Source organism: Mytilus trossulus, chromosome 14 (genome assembly GCF_036588685.1).
Source record: "Mytilus trossulus isolate FHL-02 chromosome 14, PNRI_Mtr1.1.1.hap1, whole genome shotgun sequence".
NCBI classification, from domain to species: Eukaryota; Metazoa; Mollusca; class Bivalvia; order Mytilida; family Mytilidae; genus Mytilus; species Mytilus trossulus.
In genome coordinates this window covers 28,361,665-28,379,014 of record NC_086386.1, presented here as the reverse complement: position 1 = coordinate 28,379,014, position 17,350 = coordinate 28,361,665, and the positions used below count along the sequence as shown (strand labels likewise).

General features: G+C 37.5%; 1 protein-coding gene and 1 pseudogene across 1 annotated transcript in view; one reads left to right on the top strand and one right to left on the bottom strand.

Moving 5' to 3' along the window:
• The first annotated feature begins 797 nt into the window (after positions 1-797).
• Positions 798-3,575, top strand: LOC134697634 (uncharacterized; annotated as a pseudogene).
• A 561-nt stretch (positions 3,576-4,136) lies between these two features.
• LOC134697296 (tumor suppressor candidate 3-like) overlaps positions 4,137-17,350 on the bottom strand; it is a 182,328-nt gene continuing 169,114 nt past the window's right edge. Inside the window, exons 9-11 of the mRNA XM_063559475.1 lie at positions 5,298-5,372; positions 4,820-4,910; positions 4,137-4,302 (exon numbers count right to left, since the gene is read on the bottom strand). Coding sequence (XP_063415545.1) covers positions 4,287-4,302; positions 4,820-4,910; positions 5,298-5,372 — 182 coding nt within the window. The 3' untranslated portion in view covers positions 4,137-4,286. The remainder of the gene's footprint in view (positions 4,303-4,819; positions 4,911-5,297; positions 5,373-17,350) is intronic.

Genomic DNA, 17,350 nt, shown 5'->3' with positions numbered 1-17,350 from the left:
AATTTCGATTTCCGATTGTTTTGTTTCTATATGACCAGATCAGAATGTTTTTATGTTTTGTAATCAGAAAAAAATTATTACATGACATCGTGTCTTCTTTAGGAGAACCTTTTGGTTATATTAAAGATAATCTGAGGGAATTGATGGTGGGTCTTTATTTTTGTATTCTTAAAGCCATAACTTTTCTAGCCAATATTTGTAGCTGATTATTCTTATGTTTTTGGCCCATAATTATCTGTCCTGTATATCTATCATCGACCTATTTTTGTACTATTCTAGCTTGATATTTCTACTTTTCGTACGAATTCTTAATAAGACAACAAAAAAAAACATGTCTTATAGATAAACATAACATGATAACATGATGGATGTAACTTTGATAAGTACTATATAATAGACATATGTGTTTGTGTGTTTTAGTTTAATCCGTGTCTTATTCAAATAAATTGAATTGGATTGGACAACAGGCATAGCCATTTACCCAAATTTAAACGTTATTTTGACAAAATTGACTGCTAGTTTTATGTTTGAAATAACAGAGTTGTTACTTCTAAACACTATATGAAATATAGTTTTAAACACAGTGCTTCCCAATTGCAATTTTAGATTGTTAAGGAACTGTGATATGATGAATACAATTGACCCCTATCCTGAAGCGAGTTTAATGTCTAGAAGCATCATATAAAATTTTGTCCTAAATATGATACCATCCTTAACAGATTGACTAATACATTTGTCATTAAACAACATTTTATTGTAGTTCGTTTCCTTTTCTTTCCGTATTAATTCCGGTTAGAAATAACTCCTGTGTTGTTACGTCTTGAAGTATGTACTAACTTGTATTTATCAGACACATATATTGTCATAATTTATACAGTGTACGAGATAAGATTGAAGTAAGTTGGTGAATATTTATCATAAGATCATATTGAATTATATTCACTATCTTAAATACGGGGTTAATTGTTAATTGTTTAACTTTATTGTAAATCATAAATTCTGCTTTAATCATTATGATACATTTGATTTGTTTCTTCTTGGTTTTATCAAAGCGCATGATCTTTAATATAATACATGCCCGTATGTATTTTAAGCGATACAATTCTAGACAATAATGATAAATATCCAGATGTACATTTTCTGTATATTTTCATATAAGATACTGTCTATTTATATTAACTTTCAAACTCTCGTTCGTAGTTGTTGTGATTTAAATATACATCCAGAATAATTAATTGTTTCAGAGGAAAATAGAGATGGAGAAAGAGTGTATCCTTCTTCTTTTGTTTATACTGTCGGTTTACTCTTGGGATCCTGATGCTGGGTATGTTCCATCTTGGACCAAAATGTCGGGAGTGTCTGTAAAGGCTACATCTGGGGCAAACCATGCTTCAAATATAATAGACAATGATGACAACACGCATTGGACTTCTGGATCATGTCTACCGTCTGGGTATGTGCCACGTGCTGACGAAAATGTCCTACTAAATGCCTGTATCAATGGCCATTGTAGTGCTGAATGTGGATCTGCAAGTGACTTGGTAAAGATGAACGACGGAAGTTTCTACACGTTGTCACATGTAAATGTAAACACTAACACAACAGGTCAACAAAAAGCCAAATTGATGATGCATTTCCCAACTCCAATGGATCTATACTTATTATCGGTATGGGGTATCTATAAAACTGAAACAGAGCTACGTGTTACTTACTGGAATGCAACAACAGAAGTTTTAAAATCTTTGCAGAATGCTGATAATTATAAACAAATAACAATCACGAAGGTTCTCAACAACGTAAAAGAAATAATAATGGAATCAAATAGCAACTTCCAGATAAAAGAAATCGCCTCAATTGGCGCAAAGGGATGTAGGGAACGTATAACCGTGGATTTAGGAACGCTAAGAGAAGTCGGAATGGTTCGAACAAGACATTGGGCAGGGTCGAATTCCGCAACTGGGTTGACTATGCTATTTTCGGTTGACAATATTGGGTTTTCTCATTCCGTGTCGTTGATTCCAGATGCACTGCATGCTGTAAACACAGACTTAAGTCCACCAAGGACCGTTCGATACATCCAATTAGAGTATCAACTGTTCCAAAAGAACTATGACAAAGTGTATTGTTGGGAGATTGACGCATGGGATCATTTAACGTTATGGGGAAAACCAGTGATTGCTTATACACAAAAAAACACAATAAGAAATATACTGGGAGTAAATGGTATATGGGGGTGGCAACACAGTAAATACATGTACAGCAGTTTGTTAAACAGCAATGAAGGTCCAAATTTATACAATGCCGTTGCTTCACATGCAAGAAACTACCACAACTTAGACTGGGACGTTACAAGTCCAAGTAAAGACCCTCAGTATTGCGAAATGGCAAATAACCATGGTACCCAGGCTAAAAGTTGGCTTAACTGGGATACTGAATATTCCGCATGGCGAAAAGCAAAACCTTGTGGTCGATGTGTCGTTTCAGTTCACGAATAAGTCTTTTCCTCAGAAAGTTTGGCAAAGACCCGAAATAGAGGCGTTCAATTTAGGAAAACATTTGGCTCGCCATTTTGGTGCAGCTCATGGTAATGGCCTGGTTGACGCAGTTGAAATCGGTAACGAACCTTGGGATTATGAGGCGAGTTTTTACAATAAGATTTTAAAAGGTATGAGTGCAGGACTAAAAGGAATGGATTCAAAAATCAAAATTCTTCCGGGCGCCTTCCAAGCTCACGATAAGCATGATACTGGAAACTACATTGGCACTCGCGTTACACAGAATCTTGCTGTGACCATAAGTGTGGTTAATTTTCACACCTACAGCTTTCGTACAAACAGTAATGGAGTTCGCATAGGAACCTATCCAGAACACACAGATTCTTCCTTTAACAGCATAAGAAACATAGTTCGATGGAGAGATAGTAATATGCCATCAAAGCCGATATGGGTGACTGAATGGGGATGGGATGCCGATGGCAAAGGAGAAAGCTGCACATTTCCTGAGTGTGTATCGGAAGAAGCACAAGCATTGTATGGTATACGAGGACTTCTAATTCTCGCGAGATCTAACGTTCAAAAAGTCACATGGTTTTTCTTGCAAATTCGCAGTATTGTCATACATTGTTCTGTAGAAGTGGCTTAACTGTTTCCAAAACGCATAACTTTGTGAAGAAAAGCGTATTTTATGCTTTTGAAGGAATACTTAATCTTATTGGTGACAGGTACTTCTTAGGAATTTACCAAGAAAATGACAATGGTTATGTTTATTTATTCGGGTCAACTCACGCTCACGTGTCAGAATCGTCTATGTCACGACAACAACTCCTCCAGCATGCTTCACACATTGTAGCGTGGAAACCGGTGGATATTTCTGAAGTGCCTACCTCAACGGTTCGTGTACAGCTAGGTAGTGCGATCAATCAAGCTTCGGTACACAAATTTACAAGTCAGTTTCCGGCAATTAATAAGACGAATGTATCTGTCAACGGTACCGTCTTATATATAGAAATGTCTGCACATCCAGTTGTTGTCGAGCTTCGTCCATCAAATGTTGGCACTGGACAGATTATTGGTTAGCAAGTGAACTATTTTTAAGCATATAACTCCATATATTTCGAAATATTAAAACTTGGTTTGTACCTACTGTTGCAATATACATTATAAATGTCATTTCTTAAAATTGCCTCGTGTTGAGAAAAAAAACAGGGTTAAACAAAACACTGATTGGCACAATGCGAAAGAAAATCAAATATTGACACAACGTCATAAAAAAACAAAATAACATATTTGCTTTTTCATTCCTACAAATTATTGTATTTTTAGGCAAACAAAATATAATGCATCGAGTTTACAATGAATGAAGAAATGTAGAATTACAAAATATTTGAAGTATTAAATACTGAAGTTTGAGAATCTGGAAAAAATGACTGAGTGATGTGAAAAAAAAACCTCACTATACTACTACCTCTTTCTCAAAAACCTGTAAACTGGTTTCAGTCTGAAATTTTGAGTATCGACTGTTTAACGAATAAAAAAAGGAGCAATATCATACATAATTTAATTGATAACTGTGAAGACACCATTCATCCAATAACTCTCTGCTTATAAGGGGTAACTGTGGATGTACAGTACAGTAAATTAATTTACAGCTTTTGGAGACAAACTGTCAATCAACATTCATATTCTAGCTTTCAACAATATAAATTTAAATAAAATGTCCTTGGCAGTCCTCGATTGCATCTTCACGACATCCACACATAAACATCATCATTGCGTCCTTCTAATCCTCTACTTGAATAAAAAGCTGAAAAACAAAGAACAGAAATATATCAAATTGTTTAATTTAAAAATTACTTCTCATGAAGTTTCATACATTATAATTCAAATATTAAATGCTTGATAATACCTTAACAGATGTCTCAACTTAATGTCTAAATTTTGTACTCAGATTTCGTATACATTGTTCCAAGATATTTTATGTAGTGTTGAGGTACTGACAGATGAATGGATGGATGAACAGACAATGGTATACCAAAATTCCATACATCCCATACTAAATTGTACAACATTTAATTTTTTCTTAATTTTGAACACATCCAAAGCTATAAAAAAAAAAGTCTAATAGACAGAATGAAGAATGAAGAAATGTGTTTTCAAAGTTCTAATATAACAGAAAAGAAAACATCTACCTTATTATGTTAAAGCTAGATGCAAATCTCAAAAGTTTTGTTTTTTCACCAATTGATTGCAACAGTTTTTCATTGATTTAAAACATGAACATAAGGGCTTTTTTTGTTATAATATATGGTATGCATACAAACCTGTAAGGATATCCTTGATATTTGGATCGAAACACTGATAACAGTAAACTAAAGAAGAAGGCAACTAGTCCTAGGCCAACTAATGCTAGTACTGAAATAAAAACACAAATCTATAAAAATCATCTCATTTACATGAAGAAAAAAAAATCTGACAATAATACACTATTAAATTCATTACAGTCTTGAAGTTTGAAGTTAATTCAAATTTAAACACAGCTTGTCATATTCTTATTTAACACAGCTGCAACAATTAAACCCCACAATTCTTAAACTACATTTTTGAAAATTGTTGAATTCAAAAGCAAGCTGATTATTATCAAATTTCATCATCGTGTTTTGGTTTTTTTTGGATAATTTTAAGGAACAAAAGAAGCATTTTTGGATGGATAAACATACCTAAATTGTTTTCTATTATTGAACGGCATTCAAAAAAAAATATCAATAAACGACCAAACTATTGTTAGCCTTTTTAACTTACTTCTTCTTTTTCCACTGTCCCCTTTGATATTAGTAGCTTCATTCAACATAATAAACCCTCCGACAACTGCTGCATCTAAAATCTGGTTAAGGATCATTTTCACATTTATAGACAAGATTCAAATATTCTTTCTACCCGTATCATATTTCTTTACCACTTAACCCTCTTTAATTCTCTTCATCTCCCTAACCTTTTTTCACCAATTGATATCCTTTTATTGGTTACAATATTATATAAAGTATTTAACTAGAAAATTCTATAACCTAATTAGTGTATATATTGATATATCTTGAGCATACCTCTCATCTTTTCAAAATGACTATGTTTTTTTTTTTTTGTGCAAGGTGGCTCTTACAGTCCTACAAAACATTGAAACGGGGGCTTCAAATGTAGTTTTTTTAATTAATTGTTCTGCTTAAAATATGGACAAAATTGCTCTTTCAAAATTTCCATTTAGAACCTTTGCCCCACAAATAGTGACAGTTTGCAGGTATGCCTCGATGCTTAATCTGGATATAGTTTCCGCATAAAATTATCAATTGCATTAATAAATATCATTTAAGTGATCGTTTGATCAAAATAATTTTCACTCAGTCCAAAGTTAATATATTTGCTTCTTTGATTTCAAATTATCTCTTACTTCATTTTAATTCTGGTAGATAATTGTCTCACTGCAATCGTACAGCATCTCATAATGTTTTCAATCAAACAATCTGTTCATGTAAATATAAACTAAGACCCTGCTTTAATATAATTACAGATAATAAGTATGTTAAAAGTAAATATAATAAAATTCTGCAAGCCTTTTATATTTCAAGTGGATAATACCATATGATTAATCGTCCTAATCTTATAAAGTAAAATTATCATTTCATCTGGATGTTATTGAGTTCAATACTGACAACTGTTAAAAATGCTCTAAAAAAATCAAATTCTTCTGACCAGTTGCGAAAAAAAATAGAAGGTATAACTAGAGGCTCTAAATAGCCTGTGTCGCTCACCTTGGTATATGTGAATTAAACAAAGGTAGCAGGCAGTTCATGACAAAATTGTGTTTGTGATTGTGATGTGTTTGTATATCTTAACTTACTGAACATTCTTGTTGCTTAAAATTATTTCTATCTATAATGAACTTGTCCATGTAGTTTCAGTGGAAAATGTTAGTAAAAATTTACAAATTTTATGAAAACTATTAAAAAATTGATCATAAAGGACAATAACTTCTTTGGGGGGTCAATTAACCATTTTGGTCATTTTGACTTATTTTTTTAGTCTTAAATTGCTGTACATTTTTGCTGTTTACAGTTTATCTCTATCTATAATAATATTCAAGATAATAACTCAAAACAGCAAAAATTTCTTAAAATCTCCAATTTAGGGGCAGCAACTTAACAACGAGTTGTCCGATTCATCTAAATATTTCAGGGCAGATAGAGCTGGCATAGGTTAAAACAACCGACGTTGTGTTCACACGTGTTCTGTTTTCTCAGCATCCGGTCGTCGAACACCATGAGATTCACCATGAGGTTCTTGCGGCTGGAGTCAAGTTCTCGGGGTCTGTTACATCGCTTCCTTGCTCAAAGTGTCGATACCACTCGGGTGTTGTGGTGGTGTTGACCTCATCGACTAACGAGTAGGATGAGTTGCCCCTTGCACTGTAGGAGGTATCGGATATGAAAGTTTTTATTCAGCGCTTGCTTCAACCGCTGTTAGATAGGTTGGTGAAGCGATTATCCGAAGACGTACAATCGATTGGAGTAAGAACCATTCTCAGTCAAACTTTCCAATGATCAACCGTCTAGTCGATCGCTGAGGTATGAGGTAGTGATTACTCCTCGTGGGGGCGTTGACAATGTAGGAAATGTCTTCAACTTTCATTTATTAGAATAAAATAGCGATGATTTTTTTTGCGTGAACGTCGTAGTAGGAAGACTGGCACAGTTTATACCAGCGAGGTAATGACCAGCAACAGGCGACGGAGAAAGGTTGGCAACTGCAAGGTGTGAGATGCCAAGAAGTCTCAGTTTGTAGCTATACAGGGTTCATGAACAAACTAATCAACCGATTATCCATTGAAATGCATCTACCCGGACACAACTTCACCGTCCAGGAACTAAACTTAACAAGCGACTACTTCTCGATGGCATTCAGAAGGCTTGGTCCAAACCCATTAATCAAGTTGACCAGGCAGCATATCACCACGATCGTTTTATGCCCAGCACAAAGATGCAACCGCACGCAACTCCATATGTGACCAAGCTTTGCTAGCCTCGAGCTCGCTTAACACCATTTACATCTCTACCACACGCGAACGCTTCGACTGCAGCATCGTCGGACCCTTCATCGGTACCAAAGTTTCATTCGGTCTGGGTGTTAAAAAATGTTCGCTTGACCGCTGATCTACCTGAGGAGTTGCACAAATCAGTTCGACTCTAGTTTAATAAACGCTGTGTAGCGGTGGGTGGTGTGGGTGAGATATGGGCGGCCGACCTCGTTGATATGAGTGAATTCTCCAGGGACAACAAAGGAAATAAATTTATCCTGAGAATTATCGTTGTCTCTCCAAATATGGCTGGCTGATACCACTCAAGAACAAGAAGGGGGTGACGGTGCCAGATGCCTTCCAAGCGGTGTTCCCAAGAAGCTATGGACAGACATAGGCACTGAGTTTTACATCAAATATATAAATCAGCTGCTTCAAAAGCATGTTATCGATCTCTACTCAACCGGGAACAAAGAGAAGTCGAGTATGTCCAAACGTTGGAGCAGCACAATGAAAGAGAACATGTTCAAATTCTTTTCAGCCAACTCCACACGCACCTATATCGATGTCCTAGACCATCTTGTTCGCCAGTACAATACCAACAAACACGGCTATAAAGATGGTCCCTGTTGCCGCAAGTCATAAAAATCAAGTTTCTCGAGTGAAAGTATCCCTCGCTCAATCCCAATTTTCTATAAGTTCCACCCGTGACATCCGACAGACCTCAAGGGAGGTCTGCACATCCATGCCAATAATGGGAGTCATATTGCAGGTAGTAAATAGAAATTTAACAGCTTTATTCTGCGAATGTACCTCAATTTTATTCCCAATGGCTTTGTTATCTTCCCAAATCTTTTCCTGCACATTCGTTAGCTAACCTCTTCCAACCCAAGTTGTTTTGCCTGGGTGATAATCTCCTTCCTCGTGTGGGGTTTGGGACGACGATGAAATTTAAGATTTGTCTTCCTTTCTATCAACCCTCAACTAACTGATCTTTCCTCAACCGGGAGTACCCTCGAAGGTGGTTAATTTGGCTCTACCTCTCAGGGCTTTGACGTTTTCCACTACTAACTCCCTGAGTATTGGATCCATGTCCTTAACCTTACAATAAAAAAAAAACAATTTATGTCACCATAAAACCACCATCCCCAATTCACTGGTTTTTAGACCCAGTTTTCGGGCCTACAAAACATATCCTAACACTTCCGATCCAATAATACTGTTATAAATGGGCATTGATAATAATCTCAAAGAAACAACACATTTTATAATACTAAATGTTATTGGGATCAATATCTGAAAACCTGAAAAATAACGGTCTAAGACAACTTTGGCAAACTCAATTTGGGGAGATCAAATTGCATATTTTTTTATCATTAGTACCAATTTTATCAGATAACATAACATTTAACATAACGTCTATCAACTTATCAAGTTGACATAGCGGTAAAATTCAACTGTCAGTGAACAGGCACTTCGATCACGATTTTCACGGGTCTACATTAAATTCACACTTTCAAGGGATAAATGGGTTTATAAAACATGTTCGTCGTTACCTATTCATTCAGTCTCAGTGTTATTTGACACATCTTTTGGGTAGCTTTCCCTTAAATTCCATCGTGGCGAGTGCTTGTTTACGTATATTGGAAGTTGCCATTCCAACGAATGGTCACTTCCGGGTAACGGTACTTCTTTATAAAATTATAATAATACATAAAAGTATTATTAAGATATGATTAAATTACTTGCTGGCCTTCCTTTTACGGTGTAGGATATTTAATAATAGGATATTATTACGTTAAGTACGTTTTTGTGAAGCGCCGTTAAGGAACTATTTTGTGATTTCAATGACGTCATATAGTAACGTAGGTGATAAGGCTAAGAGTATGGAATTTTAAGGTTTATATTTATTATGTCACTTATTTATTGGAATTAAAGGCAAACTTTCGCGATTTTATGTATTTATAACGACATTTTGGGACATGAGCCAGAGTTTTCCTTAGTATTTCAAAGTTATAGTAAATTTTCAGTTCTGTGAGTCGCGGATGTATTTCACCGTCAAGTATAAATACGGCGTCGCACTAGCACTTTGGCATATCGTATCTGGCTATCAAGCAGAGCAGTACAATAAACCAAACAAACCCTTAAAGTCAAGCAAACTATTTAGGTACAGGATGCATTTCGATATACAGCTATTTCATCTTAAGCTATGCGATAGCATTTCAAGCCTTTATTCATCTTTTTACTTCTTTTGGAATATTTAACTAAAAGCTCACATAAGGACGTCTAGGAACCAAATATCGCTTTTATAAATATTCCCGCTTAAGCAGGTCTTCAACAGGTAGTGGCTTCATATTAAGACAAGATGAGGAACCAGTTCAATGTTTACAATTTCTAATAGCAGTTTTTGGCAAATTACACAAATTATTAAAGATGTAAAGATACGATGTCCCACCACGTTGACAACTTTCTTATATCGTAGTTTAATGAAATACGTATATTTCATTCTCTCATTATTGTATTGATAGGATAAAGTCTTGTAAATCTGTATCTATAAGTTATATCTAGGGTTAGGAAGGCCAGCATCTTACTATTACAATTTATGGTTATACTATGTTATTGCTGATATTTGCATGCGTTATTTATTGAGATATACATGCCTACTGATCAAGAATAAAAGTCACTCTTTTACGCTGGATTCTTCATTTATATATGATTATGCTGGAGTCAACAAACTACACTCAAAACAAGACAAAGTAACGGAACACTATCAATAAGCAATCATACGGAATTAAAAGTACACTCGACCCCCACTCGCCCGCCTGTAACAAACTGGTGTCAGAAGTGGGATGTCACAGTCCAAAGTGGCATCCAGGATGCGAACCTCACATTTATTTTTAAATTCAGCTATCTACTAGTATACCAATTTAATATGTCTACGTCTACGATAAAGATGGATCTTAACGTGGTGGAAATTTAATTTTATTACAATAATTATTGTATGTTATATATATATAGGTTAAAATCAGTCTAAGTCTCAACATGGCCGAGTCGCCAGATCTGGAAATCAGATTTAGATCGGAAGAGAGAGAAAAAGAAGCAAGGCATGAGAGAAATACCGAATTTGCGGACGCAAATGAAACTTTAGAAGAACACAGATCAAATGTATATGCACATGGGGAGGGAGACGTAAATAGAGAATATGGCATGTCTGGACAAAGAGGACAAAGGGGGATAAATACTGACGGATTCCGATACAACAACCCACACACAGTCTCTATTAGACCAGAACCATATGATGGAGGAGAGGATTGGGAGGAATATATTTCACACTTTGAGGTGTGTGCCGAACTTGGGAGATGGCGAGACGCAGACAAAGTATTAGCGCTAGCGGCAGCATTAAGGGGACCAGCAAGGATATTTTACATTAGTTTAGAACAGACTGAAAAACGGGATTACGGTATTTTGACTCAGAGATTAGGATTACGATTTGGGAGTACAAGACAACAAAACAGATGGCTTTCTCGTCTTGAAATGAGAAAAAGGAACCCAGGAGAAGCAATAGCGGCGTTGGCGGACGATCTGCGCCAGATGGCTCAGAGAGCTTATATTGATCTTGATGCAAGGGCTCAGGAAGTATTGGCACTTAACCAGCTGTACAAAAGCGTTACATCTGAAGTAAAATACCAATGCACTGACCAGGGATGAAGAACTGTTGGAGCTGTAGAGGTAATAGAAAGATATGCAGCTATAATAGGAGATGGCTCAGAAAAGAAGAAAGTCAGTGTCAGAATGACAACAGATACACATTTAGGAGAAGCATCTAATTTTTCACAGGAACCTTTGGAAAACCAATTTCACGATAGCATTGATGGACTAACAAGGAGGATTTCCCAGCTTGAAGGTACAAAACAGATTTATAGCATCTCTTGGCAAAATAATAATAACAGAAGGCCTCAATGGGGAAATACTAATAACAGGCAAGCTAAATGCTTCATTTGTGAGAGCACAAGTCACTTATGTAGATATTGTCCATGTTATCTTCGATACAAGCAAGAAAATGCAAGACATGACAATACTGGAGGACAGCAAGGCTCCAAGGACCAGGATAACAGAAACTCACAAAGTCTCAACCAGGGAAACGTCAGTTCCCCATTGGCTCGATAGACCGGGAACCAGTGGGAAATTTACGGTCAAAGGAATTAAGTCACAATATTAGGATAGGACAAATGGGAAATACATGTGGTATATGGGATAACGGATTTTATACAAAAGGATATCTACAAAACTTACCTTTGACAATATTAATAGACAATGGATCAACCTCCTCTATATTAAATTATAAAATTTACAGACAGTTAGCTGATGTACTGAAAAACGCAATACTAGAACCAAGCACGTATAAACTTTTTGATGTAAATGGCAATCCTTTATGCTCATATGGGACACTTAAACAAAAACTCACTTTAGGGACAGCAGATTTTAACACAGAATTTCTGGTCTGTGATATCAAACAAGATGCGATCTTGGGGCAGGATTTTCTAATGGATCATATAGACAAAATTGATTATTAGAGACAGATATTATCTACAAAGGATACAGATATACGTTGCTGGATAGGAGGAGAAGCTAATGCAATATGTAGAGTCATTGTAAAGGAGACAGTCACTTTGCCGGGAAAATCTAAAATGCTCATTCCAGTAATAATAGAAAATGCAGAACACTTAGGAACACAGGGATACGTTGATAAAACTCAGAAAAAGGAAACAGAACATAACATTACTAGGGGAATTTTATATCCACACCAGGAAGACATTAGAGTACAATTATTTAACTTTCGAGAAGAACCAATTACTGTACATGCTAAGGAACAGATAGGTGTATGTGAGTCATACTATGAAATGCCAGCGGTAGGAGTATGCAATTACATTGGAACAGAAGGGACCAGTTCAGACAAGCTACCATCACATATTGAGGGCCTATTTAACAGAAGTATTGTACATTTACAGGGGAAAAAAAGCAATACAAGAAGGAACTTCTTCAGGCATACTCAGATGTTTTTGCAAAATCAGCGGATGATTTAGGGAGGACTAATAGAGTACAACACAGGATAAATACCGGAACTGCACATCCGATAAGACAAGCACCTAGGAGGCTACCATTGGGAAAAAGGGAAATAGAAAAAAGGAAATAGTCAAAATGTTGGACCGAGGAGTCATTGAACCATCAAACAGCCCTTGGAGTTTTCGGACCGTACCAAGAAGGACGGAAGTACAATAGTTTGTGTTGACTATAGAGCTTTAAATGAAGTGATCATTAACAAGGACGCATATCCCCTGCCTCGTGTGGACGACTGCTTAGATTCGTTAGCAGGAGCCCAATGGTTCGGATGTCTGGACTTAAATCAAGGTTTTTATCAGATGGAGCTCTCTCTATCCAGATGACAGAGAAAAGACAGCATTTTCGACAAGTCAAGGACTCTTTCAGTTTACAGTCACCCCATTTGGCTTAGCCACTAGCCCAGCAGTTTTCGAAAGATTAATGGAGGACGTACTTAGAGGACTTCAGTGGGAGGAATGTCTCTTGTACATGGATGACATAATCGTTCCAGGGGCAACGTTTGAAGAAGAACTACTTAGGCTAGAGCACGTATTTCAAAGAATGAGGGAAGCCAACTTAAAATTAAAACCATCAAAATGCAGTTTGTTTCAGAAAAGCGTCCAATGTCTTGGACATGTAGTCTCAGAGCAAGGAGTTCAAACCGATACTGAGAAAATAGAAGCAGTTCAAAAATGGCCAGTTCCACGGAATGCAAAGGAAATAAAGAGCTCTTTAGGACTTTGCTCCTATTATCGGAAATTTGTTAAGGGTTTTGCTGATCTATCCAGACCTTTACATAAAACATGTTACAAGGGGACGAAATTTATTTGGACAGAAAACTGCCAGCTTGCTTTCAACTCACTAAAAGAAGCACTAACTACACCACCAATATTGGTTTACCCAGTTACAGACAAAACCAACATTTTGGACACAGACGCCAGTAATTACGCAGTAGGAGCCGTCCTCTCACAGGAACACGATGGTCGTGAGCATGTTATTGCATACATGAGCAAGGCACTCAATAAGCATGGAATTTCATACTGTACGACTAGAAAGGAGCTACTAGCTGTAATCATTGCCTTGAAGAATTTTCATCCGTACGTCTATGGTAGACCAGTTTTACTCAGAACTGACAATGCAGCCGTCAGTTGGCTTCAAAGTCTGAAGGATCCTACAGGTCAGGTAGCAAGATGGCTTCAGACATTAGGAACATATAATTTCAAAGTTACTCATAGAGCAGGGAGGAAACATACAAATGCTGACGCAATGTCAAGGAATCCATGTAAGTCTTGTAAACATCAAGAGGATTTAAATCAAGCTGAAAACGATAATGAGAGGGAGAAAAGTGAAAACCTGTAGAAAGGCATTCAAATTTAGAAAAACATGAAGAAACAGTAAAACACCTTGCAACACCCCTCACGGAAGCAGATGAAACACCAGATATCACTGAAATTACAGGGCTAATTCCAGAAAATATCCGAGCTGTAACAAGGAGTGAACTCAAGGAGCTACAGAATGAAATGAAAGTCAATGAGGCACTCTTAGGGGGTTGGGAACCATCGGAAATAAGACAACAGCAATTAGAAGATGACAATATTGGGAAAGTATTTGCAACATTTGAAAGCGGATCTCAGAAACCACCATGGGAAAGTATTTCAAGTGGAACATCAGCATTGAAAACTCTTTGGGGACAATGGGACAGATTAGAATTGCATGGAGGAGTTATATACAGAAGGATTGAGACAAACATGGGTCTAACAGCCCGAAAACAAATGATTGTTCCTAAGAGTCGAACGCAAGAGCTATTACACTATTTTCATGACGTACCATCAGCTGCTCATTTAGGTGTGGACAAGACACTGGAAAAGCTCAAGAACGGATTATATTGGCCTAACATGAAGGAATATGTTCAAGCATATTGCCGTTCATGCGACAGTTTTTTTGCAAGAAAACCCAAGAAAGAATCAACTAAAGCACCTTTGGGTACCTATGTCTCAGGAGAACCAATGGAAAGAGTAGCATTAGACTTTGTTGGACCACTGCCGTTAACTAAACAAAACAATAAGTACATCTTAGTCATCTCAGATCTTTTTACCAATTGGACCGAGGCTATAGCCCTACCAAATCAGGAAAGTTCAACGATTTGTACCGCATTTATAGACCATTTCGTTACAAAATTTGGAGTCCCTCTACAACTACACTCAGATCAAGGGAGAAACTTTCAAGCCGATATTTTCCAGAGAATGTGCAATCTATTAAGCATTCACTACGAGTTTCAGACCACAATCCAACGGTGGTGTGGAACGTTTTAATAGAACACTTGCTTCTATGTTATCGATGTACTGTAAGCAAAAACAAGATCAATGGGACCAGTATCTACAACAGGTGATGATGGCATACAGATCTTCCGTACATGCATCTACTTCAAAAACACCAAATTCTATGCTTTTTGGAAGGGAGGTAACTTTACCGCTGCAGGCTGTGATCCCACAGCCAGATACTGAAATTCAAGAAAACCGGTCGCCAGATGACTATGTGGCACACCTACAAAATAAATTAAAAGAAAATCATGCATTTGCAAGGAAAGCACTAAAAAGGTCTCTCTATATCAGAAAAAGAGATATGATCTTAACGCCAAGAAAAGAATCTTTAAAAGGGGGGAAGCTGTTTGGATTTACGACCCAATAAGGAAAAAGGGAGTATGCTCAAAACTCACACCTAAATGGAAAGGACCATTTATAATTGAAAAGAGAATAGATGATGTTACTTACCGAGTAAAGAGAAGCTTGAGGCAGCCGTCGACTGAATATCATGTGGATCGTTTAGCACTGTATCAAGGGAGGAATGTACCATCGTGGGCAAGCAGATTTCGAAGAATGATGGATTTAGAGGAGGCAAATAACGACCAGCAATTGGATAAGCCAGTTGGCTAAATGTTGGAGGAATATTAAAGGTCCTCAGCATTCTGTACCTGTTCATACTTTTATTTTTGGATATACTGCAGTATATATTTTTATGACAGATCTGTCGGAGAGCGATTTGGGGGTGGTCTGACCAACCACTAGTCAAATCATTGAGATATAGGATAGGGATCCTGACTGACTAAGGAGGAGCCTAGTAGTCGAGTTTATTTTGGATATGAACAGTTATAGATATTTTTGGAGTTGTTTCGTTGGTGTTATTTGCATGGTTTGAGTTGAGTTAACTTGCCTACGGATGCTGGCCTTCCATGAACACATTTATAGAACGGGACGGGGGGGGGGGGGGGGGGGATTTAACTTATTATATAAACAATACAGGGAATTAATGGCAGTATTCCTTGTATTTCAGAATGAGTTCAGTGGTATCGACAAAATGCTGGTTATGCCCGGAAACCTATGAAAAGAAAAAGGACCTGAAGAGCCATGCCATCTCCGAGCATTCGGTGTGCAGAGTTGTTTGTCCATGGTGTGTAGATAGTGAGAGGACGTTTGGCAGGATGTCGGAGCTCACCAAGCACAGTAAGAGAAAACACAATGATCTCACCATAGACCTGATAGGGTGATTTCTTTACAGAGCCAATTTTGGTTAGCCAAGCGGCCAGATGATTATATTAGAATTATAAAGCCCTCAGAATGGACGAGCACCATTGCCATCAGGACCAGGGCACCACTGTTGGGATGGGTGGAAGCCACCAAGAAGGAAGGATCAGACAAACATAAGAAGTCATGGGAAGAAGGATGGAAGAAGGCACTGGGTCATTCCGTTTCCAGTCAGCAGCCCACCAGCTCTAGGAAACGGAAATACAGTCCATTCAGACCTCTAGTGGACCTCCCTGAACTAGCAGTAGCCAGGATTGACCTATCATCTAAGGGGAACATATGCTTTCTTAGAATGAAGGAGTCGTCAGCAGAAATATGGTTCAAGGTAGAAATGGTACATTGGGTCATGGAGGACTCCAGGGCAAAGGACAATTTGGTTAGGAGAATGGGCATTGCAAAGACAGACCATGAGCTACCACAAAGTTTTGGAACATAACTTAAGTTGTCTGAGTCAAAGCACACCTTGAATCAGGTAACCAAGGCGTTCGGAATTGGTGAGAGACATGTCAGGAAGCTCTTTAGGGGAAAGGTGACGTTTGAAACTAAGTCTAGGAAGAAGGCAGAGGAAACAACCAGGGAAGAAAGTAGTAAATCCGATATTGGAGAAGAGCCAGAGTACGAGATCATGGACTCTATTGGAGAAGTAGACAACCTAGAAATTATATCAGAAGAAAAGGAACAACCGGAAACAGCTAAGACCATCTCAACAACACAGGAACCATCAGAAAAAGTTGCAGATGTCCTACCTACAGCAGAAAAGAAAAAACCAAGCAAGCCAGTACCAATTCAAGAAAGCCCTCTTAAGAAACTAGACAACGAGGAGAATGATTGATATTTACCAATGCTGAGTGAAGACGAGGAGGAAGAGGAGGGGGAAGACAAGGCAACATTAGAGAAGTCAGATAAGCGAATTATAATGCTGAACCACAAAGAAGTGTTTGACATAGACACTGACGAAGAAGAAACTACCAATATATCACTTAGAGGGAGGGCGGAGAAGCTATTAAAGGCAAGAGGGATGCCCCTATTTCCACCAGGGAGGAGACAATGGGCCGGAGAAAGAATGCAGGTGTCGAGTAAACCAACACCAATGTTGTGGCCGCCCAAGG